Source organism: Stegostoma tigrinum, chromosome 16 (genome assembly GCF_030684315.1).
Source record: "Stegostoma tigrinum isolate sSteTig4 chromosome 16, sSteTig4.hap1, whole genome shotgun sequence".
NCBI lineage: Eukaryota > Metazoa > Chordata > Chondrichthyes > Orectolobiformes > Stegostomatidae > Stegostoma > Stegostoma tigrinum.
Window position 1 is genome coordinate 2505463 of NC_081369.1, and position 11133 is coordinate 2516595.

General features: G+C 38.8%; 1 protein-coding gene across 1 annotated transcript; it reads right to left on the reverse strand.

The window, feature by feature from the left end:
* Positions 1-3004: 3004 nt before the first annotated feature.
* Positions 3005-10902, reverse strand: LOC125459907 (signal-regulatory protein beta-1-like). Its single transcript, XM_048546894.2, has 7 exons — positions 10789-10902; positions 10147-10455; positions 8336-8641; positions 6436-6549; positions 5967-6013; positions 3292-3400; positions 3005-3147 (listed from the first exon to the last, which is right to left on the reverse strand). Exons 1-7 carry the CDS (start codon positions 10841-10843, stop codon positions 3092-3094), a joined length of 996 nt encoding a protein of 331 aa, XP_048402851.2. The 5' UTR covers positions 10844-10902; the 3' UTR covers positions 3005-3091.
* Between the last annotated feature and the right edge of the window lie 231 nt (positions 10903-11133).

Consider the following 11133-nt stretch of genomic DNA (forward strand, 5'->3'; position numbering starts at 1 on the left):
AACAAAGCATAGAATAGGTGACTGCTTCGCAGACATCTACGTTCTGGTCACCAGAAAGATCCTGAACTACCCATCACCTTCCACTTTAACACACCACCTTGCTCCCTGACTAACATATCTGTCTCTGGCTTGCTGCAGTGCTCCTGCGAAACCCAATGCAAGCTGGAAGAGCAACACCTCATTTTCTGCTTGGGGACCCTACAGCCCTCCAGTCCCAATGTTGAGCTCAATAATTTTAGGACCTAAACTCTGCCATGTCCAGCCCCCTACCCCATAGACCAGGCCTTGTAACCACATAGCCTGCTATTATGCTCAACTGTTATTCGTCACTAATAGTCGGCATTAACAACTATTCACACTCCCCGTTGTTATCAACTCTTTGTCTGTCCAACTGCTTTTCTCTCTCTTTAGGCTCAATCCTATTGTTTACTCCTTACCCCATTGGCTGGAATCTATCATCTTGTTACTTTTAAAATATACAATAAACTTGAGGACATGTGTTCCAAAAGTTCCTGGATCTGTGAAAGAAACAAAAAATGCCTCATGCTGTTTTCAATGTTCACTCTCTGATTTTTTTTGTAAACCATGATCCCTCGTTCTGAATCTTCCAAAAGAGGAAAATCTCTACATCTACCTTGTCAAGACCCCTCAATATTTTACATGTTTCAATCAATCAACCTGTTCCTGTTTGCAGCTGTCCAATCTTTTCCCACAAGTTAAACAGAATTTGCCATCATCTGTATTGCCTCTTCCGAGCTAATTCACAACTTTCCAAGCAGTCTTTCAAAACTCTTCAGACTGATAAAGATAACAAGGTGTAGAGCTGGATGAACACAGCAGGCCAAGCATCATCAGAGAAGCAGGAAAGCTGACATTTCAGGTCTGGACCCTTCCTTTGAATTTTTTCAGAACATTTTCTGAAGAAATGTCCAGACCCAAAACTTTCCTGCTCCTCTGATGCTGCTTGGCCTGCTGTGTTCATCCAGCTCGAAACCGTGTTATCTCAGATTCTCCAGCATTGGCAGTTCCTACTATCTCTCTTCAGATGATAATCATTTTTGTTTTTGTGTACTTGTAAGCTTTTGATAGATGAATTAGAAAAATCATTCATGCCAGCAACAAGTTCACAATAAAACAATGTTAATAGATTAGATAGTTATATTTTCCAAATCAATTCAATCCAGAGAACTTGCCACAATATAATCAGTGAAGCACAGTAATTTATTTGGAAGCTATATTGGTTGTGTGCCATTTTTGAGAAAACAATACACAAATGTATTGAAAGTAATGCTTAGCCATGTATCAACACAATGTGTTCAAATATAAATTGATTTCTTTTTCTGATTTCATTTCCACTTCAATAAAGAATAATGCTACATTTTCATTGTTCGGAAACATTCATGAGTCATGCCATCTTGTCCTACTATGCCATATTACAATGAGAGTGCAATGTTAAACAGTCCTGGTGTGCGAATGGAGGAGAGAGGGTGAGAAAAGTCATAAAGCCAAAGTACAAAGGGATCTGGGAGTCCTAGTCCAGGATTCTTTAAAGGTTAACTTGCGGGTTCAGTCCGTGATTAAGAAAGAGAATGTAATGATGTCACTTATCTCAAGAGGGTTGGAATATAAAAGCAGTGATGTGCTTTTGAGACTTTATAAAGCTCTACTTAGGCCCCATTCAGAATACTGTGTCCAATTTTGGGCCCCACACCTCAGGAAGGACATCCTGGCACTGGAGTGTGTCCAGCTAAGATTCACACGGATGATCCCTGGAATGGTAGGTGTAACCAACAATGAACGGCTGAGGATCCTGGGATTGTATTCATTAGAGTTTAGATGGTTGAGGGGAGATCTAAGAAACATACAAGACATGCATGGCATAGAAAGGGTGGATGCTGGGAGGTTGTTTCCATTCGGTGGGGAGACTAGGACCCATGGGCACTGCCTGAGAATTAGAGGCGGTAAATTTAGAATGGAAATGAGGAGACACTTCTTCAGCCAGAGAGTGGTGGGCCTATGGAATTCATTGCCACGGAGCACAGTGGAGGCCGGGACGTTAAATGTCTTCAAGGCAGAGATTGATAATTTCTTGATCTCACAAGGAATTAAGGGCTATGGGGAGAGTGAGGGTAAGTGGAGTTGAAATGCCCATCAGTCATGATTAAATGGCAGAGTGGACTTGATGGGCCGAATGGCCTTACTTCCACTCCTATGTCTTATGGTCTTATGGTCTTATGACCAGTGATGGTGCATCAGTCTGCACTGTCTGGGCACAGTGCCACTCTATACTGAACTAAAATTTGAAGAAGAAACTGCCAATTATGAACTGAAGCAAATTAACTGAGCAAAATGAACCACCAAAATATCAGAGAGATAAGCAATCAGATCTCTTCAGCTTTCTGGATGTGGAATAATCAACACAAACAAACATTCTCACAGTAACGGCAAGAGGACAAACAGGATTAAAACTGCTGCCACAGTGGAAGCAGAAAGAAGTATCTATTCAAGCTAGAAAAAAAAAAGAGTGAAACACAAACAAGTTAAGGACAGTAGCCAAAAGAAGCCTTGTGAACATTTGTCACAGTAAATCCCATCATTTCAAGGCCAAATGCACAGACTGGAGAAAGGGAAAGAAAATATCAGCATTGCCCCGTGTTGCCAATGCAAGCAGAATTATGATGAATATCTGACGATACACAAACACAGAGAAAAACACTCAGTAATAACCTTCATGATCAATATGTCAAACTTCATGCAAATTGAAAGGGCATAAGGAGGTCCTGGACAGTCAAAAATAATTGAGTTGTGATTTTTAGTTGTAACTGTTGCACAAATTTTAAAGCTGAAATGAATTGGATCCAGGTGATATTACTCGAAGGGAAGAAATTCATCCATATATTTGCAAAATTATGAAAGGGTTTATACAAGTAAAATAACTGTTTAAATTTGATAAGAAACATAATCATCTCTGTAATAAAAACTGCTTCTATCTTTTTAGCGTAGTTTTGTTTTCCCAAATCGGAGGCTGCTTTTCACAACTGCATACAGTGGACTATTTTCTTGGTGTTTGGATTTCGATGATGGACTGGAATCATTGAATTTCAGAGCAAGGTAAATCAGTCTGCAGTCTGTCATGCTTTGTTTTGTCTGAAAAACAGCATTGAGACTGAATTACCATTCATTTAAATCATTCTAGATGAAAATTGCATGCAGGCAACTTTCAACATCATTTCATAATCAACTCATTATGATGAATGAACTCATTATTTATACATGAGATCTTAAAAGTACCTCTGTATATTGTGGTATAGTCCTGTTGTTTTAGCATTATGTCATCCTCAGAGCCAACTCGATTAAGAGCAGCATATGTCAGCTTATCCTCAGGCATCTTCCGTTTTCTCTAGAGAGTTAAGATTCAATATTCATTTGGTTGTTTTATTTTGGTGTAAAGAGATGCATATACATTCTTAGCATGGACAATTAGTTTGTCGTACTATAAAACAACAAATGCTGGAGATCGCAGTGGCTCAGGTAACATCCACGAAGGGAGAGCAAGTTAATGTTTCCAGACTAGATGATTCTTCATCACAGTTCTGCTGAAGATTCATCCATACTCAAAATACGAGCTTTCTCCCTCCGTGGATGCTGTCTGATCTGCTGTGATCTTCAGCATTTGTTGTTTTCAGGACAGATTTCAATATCTACAGTGATGTGTTCCTACAGATTGTTGTACTGACTTTGCTAACACTTCACTACAATCATTACATTTTCCTCTTTCTGACTTTGAACTGTTTCTTACGAGGAACAGCACATCTATTCACAAGCAAACATTATTTTCTGATATTATTAATGTTAATCTAATTTTAATTTAAAGTTACATTTGTCAGTTCAATTTAATTTGGGTTTTAAATTCTGAGGGGTGAATTCCTGTCTTATTACATTCTGCTACAAATTGAACATGCAATAACATTTATTAAATGCAAAAAAAAACTTGACTTTGTTTAGGAACGATAAAAATAAACACAGATCCCATTGCTTCACACTAAAATTATAAGTGGCAATTATTTGAAATGAATTAATAACGTCGTTCTGAGGAAAGGTCACGACCTAGAACATTAACTCTGATTTCTCTCTGCAGCTGCTGCCAGATCTGCTGAGCTTTTCCAGCAATTTATTTTTTTGTCAGTGGATAGATGGAGGATGGACGGTGCAGGATTGGCCTAAACATTCCCTCACATTAAATTAGCTACATTAGTGAGCCAACTCGAGAGAAGGAATAACTGTACTTACCACTGCTATTTGAAATTTAATTTTAGAATCACCCTGTTCATTTCTGAATAAGGGAAAGTAATTATTTCAATGGGCCATCTGAATGGTAATAAATAAAAGTGCTGAAATCTGAAGTGAAGACACAAGTGTAGTGCATTTTCAGTCAGAAAATGTGCCAACTATTTTGGGAGGAATATATTCAGGTAACTGACAATGAAAAAATGTGACAAGTATGGTGCGCTTTTGTCGAACAGTTAAGCCACAATATTTTAGTGCTCTAAGGTATACTCTTTGGTCTTCTGTGGAGTATTTCTCAGTCATAGCTAATTTTGTTTTCTCTTTCCATCTGATCCACTGCTCATGAAACAATAAAACACAGGCTAGGCATTGCACCTGGACATCAGAGGACTTTATTCTGTCACTGACAGCAGAGCAGCTGCAACATTTCACAGAAAGATGTGCAGTAATGGAGTAAAGACTTTGGCATAATTTTCTGAAGACCTCCAAGAAAGGCTTGTCATTTATGCTGCACCTGCAGTACGTCAGTGAGTGTATTCTGCATGAAGTACTATTTTTAATAGGATGTGAGCCTCAGTAGCAAGGCCAGTATTTGGTGCCAATAACTGTTTACTATTGAGAGTCCAACAGCACATCAGGTTTCTTGACTGACTGCAGTCCAACATTGTTGTCAGGGAGAGTGTTGCAATAAAAGAGGAGGGTACTTTTTGCAGTATTATACACAAGGAAGGAAATGTATTTTTTTTTAAATAAAGCAACTTCAGATCCACGACTGAAACTGAGATGATAAAGCATTTGAATTAACTTCAAGACTCTGACTGTTTCAAAATGTATTTAAAGAGGCTACATCTGCTGATCTGCACTGCATTGAATTGCAGTCAAGAAAAACAATGTGTAATTACATTGTGTCATCTGGACAGTGCAAACAAACCACTGTCGGGTAATCCTGAGTAAGTCCCACCTGCTCCTTTTCAGTTGCCATAGCTCGGAAGGTGTTTCTCATAAGTTACTGATATCCACATTTGAAAATTAAAAATAAGAGATGTTTGCATCACAACAGCTTGTTGATTTTTTTTCCCCCAAGATTGTATGTTGCTGTAGCAGAGAGTTCACTAGCAGAGAGACAGCCGAGAGCGTAAGCTTTCTAAGGAAGCCAATTTGTACAAGCCGTCTGCATAATACATTGAGTTCTTTGGCAGAGTTGCTTGGTAGGAGACAGACGTAATCACCTAACTCTGACTAATGCTTAAGTGAATTGAGAATGGCATAGAAAGGGAGAAGAAAACAATATTGTCTCTTTATTTTCCATGGAACCTATCAGAGTGGTCATCACCACAATATAATCAACATTGATTATAATGTAATCAATGTGGCAAAATTATTCAAAATTATTCAGCACTCTGTCACTTGTGAAGTTTGAAAGAAAACAGAAATCAAAGCTGGTTGTCGGCTTCAAACCCATGTTTGATGATTCAACATCATTGTAACAGTTGTGAAACTTGCTGCCATTTTCTATTTGTTTTATTTTGTTTTTATTTAGTTGAAGTTGTGTTTTTGAGAGCTGATGAAATCTTCATTACTTAACTTGACATGTTAGGAATACACATTTGTGTTCCCAGCTTAACTGTTCAACTAGACTTGAAAGTTAAAACAGACAGAGTAAACTAAATTTGTCTTACCACATCATCATGCTGAGCTGGATTTATTGTTTTTTTCTGTGCCCCACCTGAGAAACAACAAAGACATAAGTCAGCAACAAAAACAGCAGATAATTGTACTCATCAGCCCCAACCAATGAAACCAAAAGATATTTGACTTCTATTCGACATTTGTAAACAGGGTACAACAGGAAAAACAGTTTCACAATACAGCTCTAAATGTTACACACAGATGCTTTGAATTTATGTTTTGAGGGTTAAAGCTATAGAAACATTTTTCAGCAAAGAATTTTACCATCACAACTTTGATCTACACCGATACAACTTCTCAAAGTGAAACTTCAAATTTTCTTCTTATTTTATGTTTGATGTGAAGCACGGTATATGTTTGGAAGAGGTTTCACATTAATTAGTTGTTTAAATTATACAATTCAGAAATTCAGTTCCCAATTGTGTTAATTTCAGTGAGGCATTTCTATCCTATTCATACCTTTGGAGATAAAGAACAGAAAACCCTTGACAATCATCACGGTCAATATTAGAATTGCAATTGCACGAGCGACACAACTGGCAGCCATAGTAACACTGATTTTAGAGGCAAAATCTGCAATGATAACATAAATTCAAAATTAGGGATTGCACCAGAAACTGAAGATACGCACGTTTTAAATGCCATGTGCATCGTTCGCAATTGGACTGCCTTGAACCTGTGGTAAATACCATACATAAAGTCTCAGCATTTCAATTTTGTTATCACTTTGTTCAACTAATCCGTATGCAGCCAGATTAAAAATGCCTGGAATTTACAGAAATAGGTAAATAATAAAAGTACCTCAACTAATGACACATTTTAAATTAATAGAGCTAATCGCAATCAGTGTTCAGTTCTCTCAGCTATATTGAAAAATTACAAGTTATTTGGTGGGAGATTAGTTGGATTGCACACAGATCAAGGTCAGAAACCATACATAATGGAATCTGCGGTCAGATTTCCTTGTATTTTCCATGGAGGTAAACTTCATTTGAAATAATTTTAATCTCTTTGCAGCTATGACCCAATCATCTATGACCCTATGTTTTGTGTTTAATCAAGTATGTGTCACTCTGATGAATAAGGAAAATAAACTGGATGCATGGAGGTGTACCATAGAGTCAGACAGGTTTACAGCATGGAAACAGGACCTTCAGCCCAACTTGTCCATGCCGCCCAGTTTTCACAACTGAACTAATCCCATTTGCTTACATGTGATCCATATCCCTCCGTACCCAACCTATCCATGTACCTATCCAAATATTTCTTAAATGACAAAATAGTACTCATCTCCATTACTACCTCTGACAGACTTTTCCAGATACTCACATCACTCTGTGTGAAAAAAATTCCTCCTCTTTTGTATCACCCCTCTCTTACCTTAAACCTATTCCCCCAACCCCCCCCCCCCCAGTTTTAGACTCCCCTACCATGGAGAAAAGCTGTTGAATCTACTTATCTGTGCATCTCATGATTTTATAGACCTCTATAAGGTCGCCCTTCAGTCTCCTATGGTCCAGGAAAAAAAGAAGTCCCAGCTTATCTAGCATCTCTTTAGAACTCAAGCCTTCCAGTTCATGCAACATCTGAGGAAATATTATCTGCACGCTTTCTAATTTAAGCATATCCTTTCTGTAGTAGGTGACCAGAACTGCACACAGTTACCTGACATTTGGCCTGTCCAAATTCAATACTGTTCATGCTTTCACAAGAATTAATATTGATCATGCAGCCCTTTGCAAGTCATCAGTGTATGCAGAAAAGAATGATGTGACCAGTGTTGAAGACTGATATTTAATTTTGGTAGTCACATGTGATAACTACATATCAGCTCCAAACAGCATGAAGAAAGAAAACTTTAAACCATACAATAGGACTTAAATTCAATTTTGACATAACTGCATGCAAATGTGGAGGCAACAGCCACGTGGTATTATCGCTAGACTGTTAATCCAGAGACCCAGACAATGCTCTGGGGACCTGAGTTCAAATCCCAACACAGCAGATGGTGGAATCTGAACTCATGGTCTAATGGTGACCGTGAATCCATTGTTGATTGTTGGGGGAAAAAACCCATCTGGCTCACTAGTGTCCTTTAGGGAAGGAAACTGCCACCCTTACCTAGACTGGCCCATATGTGATTCCAGAGCAATGTGGTTGACTCTGAACTGCCCTCTGGGCAATTTGGGATGGGCAATAAATGCTGCCTAGCTAGTGATGTCCTCATCACTAGAATGAATAAAAAAAACTGTCTTTTGATATTATCACATGCAAATGACTGCCATAATCACTTTTTACATATTTACCCATTTTAAATGATACATGAGCATTCGATGTACCACATATTATGAAATGTTACCTTTATTTATCACAGTGTAGCTGGCATTTGTCGGAAATGAGCTTGAAACATGATATACTTGACAGGTGTAAACTGTCTCACTCTTGACTGCCTCTCGCAACTCTAAGGTGCTGATGACTTCATAAAGATCCTCAGGTTTTGCCAGCTGTTCATTCCGAAATCCTGTCAATATGTTTGTGCCATTTTTATACCAAGTAAGGTTAAAGTCTTTTGGGTAAAAGTCTGATGTCCTGCACTGGATTCGGAGAGAAGCAGAAAAAAGGTCTTCGGATGGCATGGAGACAATTTTCAGAGGAGCTGGTAGTGCTGAAAGGTAAATAACATAAATTAGATGAATTGATTTTGCATCTTCTCCAAAAAACGTACTGTTTATTTTAGCAAAACAATCATTTCGAGCACATCAGTTGTATTAATTTTTGCTATGAACATGACATGAAATTGATGCTACATTTATCAGATTTTAAAAATCCCTCAATTCCTCTCAATACACCTCCTGCATATTTAGAAAAAAAAGCTTTCAGAATTTTTTTCTACTTAATAACATGACCTTTCTTTTGCAAACAGGATAAAGAATTGGATCTGGATCCGACGAATTTAGCAAAGACCATGCAAGTGATTGAACCAAGAATTTGGCTCTTCTTGTGAGATAAGAAACATTTCAAAATGCATAGTTTTTCAAATACCTTCAAGAAGTTTCATCCTGTAACTCCATATTCGTGTGCAAAGTAAAATTTGAAAGTACTGCATTCAATTTTGCTGCAAAATGCACAAATGCATAAAAGCTAAATGCATAAAACTGAAGCAACCCATGACCAAATGCAGCAAGAATTGGACAACAGCCGGGTTTGGGCTAAAAAAGTTGACTGTAACATGCAGGCTACACAAATGGCAGGCAACCATCTTCTCAAATGAGAGACAATATAATCATCCACCCCTTAATATTCAGTGGCATCACCATCCGTGAGTTCCCCACTATCTATAGTTTGGCAGTTACCATTGAGCAGAAACAGAACTGGGCGAGCCATATAAATAGAGCCATAGGTCAGAGGCTAGGAATATTGCAGCAAGTAAATCAACTGCTGGCTTCCCAAAGCCTGCCCGCCATCTGCAAGGCACATGTCAGGAGTGTGTTGGAATGCTCCCCATTTGCCATGCCTACGGGTCGAAAAGCACTTAAGAAGTTGGACTCCATCCAGTAAAAAGTCACTCACTCACTGATTGGCACCACATTCAGTCACTCCACCACATATACTCAGCAGCAGCAGCGTGTAACTTCTAAGATGCACCGCAGAAATTCACCAAAAGCCCTCAGTCAACACCTTCCAAACGCACGATCACTACCATCTAGAAGGGCAAGGGCAGTAAGTATTTGGAAACACCACCAGCTGCCAGTTTCTCCCAAGCCACTCACCATGCTGACTTGGAAATATAGCACTGTTCCTTCACTGACACTGGGTGAAAATCCTGTAATTTCCCCCTAATCGCATTGTGATTCTACTTCCAGCACATGGGCTGCAGCTGTTCAAGAAGGCAGCTCACCACCATCTTGTCAAGGGCAACTAGGGACACGCAATAAATGCTGGGCAGCCACTGATGCCCACATCCCACAAGGGATTTATTTTTAACACAGAGTAGATCTCAAATTTTGAGGATTTCCTGGTTCTCCAAGGTCTCCATTTTCTTTAACGTTTCATTTTAAACAACTGCCAATATTATACGCAAAATGTCTGTGTCTAATACATTGTTTTGATTCCTGTTTTAGATTGTTTTCAAGCAGCTAAGACTCCGTGTTTATCTGCGGTGACACTTACCATATACAATAAGTTGCACAGCAGCTTGCCCAAGCTTTTGTTTCTGATATGCGACTGCACAGTGATACGTTCCAGCGTCCCGGACTGTCACGTTCAGGAGTTTAAGGGAGGCTTCTCCTCTAATTACACGGAAGAGCTTTTTGCTGTCCTCCTGCAGAACGGTTTTATTATCTTCTTTCCACCAGTAAGCTGTAACATTTGAATAATCAAATTCGGCGGAGAAAGTACAGTGCATGAGAACTGATGAACCTCCCTGCACCGTTTTTCGCGTAAGGTCCGGATTCACTTTGGCCGAATTGCCCACAGCAGCTGTCAACCAAGGAAACACACTGAGATTAAATAAGAAGGACAGTCTGCACCGCCTCAGTAACATCTTTATTCTAAGCCATTGATGCAACAGCAATTTACCACATTTTACTCTTCGACTAATTCTCCCATTTTTAAACTATTGTCCTAATTGAATGTTACATTTTTTTTCTGACAGACCCAATGATAATTGCGTTCTCGGAGTAACTGACTTTAAAAAAAAGACAACAAGAATAAAAAATATCCATTTATTAATCAAATTTATCAAATCTAGTTGTAAATTTACATTGCGTCTTGCTTGTGATCAGTGAATGCTCAGCAAAGAGAAATACGTACCTGAGCACAAGATGCCCAGCAGACAGACATCCCATAGTGAATGACACACAAACATATTGGCAGTGAAATTCCAAGACCATCATTTGTGATTGAGAACAGGACAGACAAATGCTTCTTAAATGCTTGTCTCTGTCTCCAATTTAATCACATACGTATGTGTGCACCAAAGAGCACATGACTATTTGCAGATTGAAAAAAAAACACTTGCCCTCTCAAATACAGTCCGCTGCTTTTGTCGCCAGAAACCGCCACAAAAATGACGACACGAGAGAAGGTACAGAAGGTATATCGGAGGTTGTTGTTGAGACGTGATTGGATTGGATAGGATGAAGATTTTACCACAGA

Coding starts and splice junctions, on each gene's coding strand:
- LOC125459907 (XM_048546894.2), bottom strand. CDS start 10,843: ATGTTTGTGTGTCATTCACTATGGGATGTCTGTCTGCTGGGCATCTTG. Junction 10,456..10,788: donor GCTGGGCATCTTGTGCTCAG/GTACGTATTTCT, acceptor CTTGGTTGACAG/CTGCTGTGGGCAATTCGGCC. Junction 6,014..6,435: donor TCTGTTCTTTATCTCCAAAG/GTATGAATAGGA, acceptor GTTGTTTCTCAG/GTGGGGCACAGAAAAAAACA.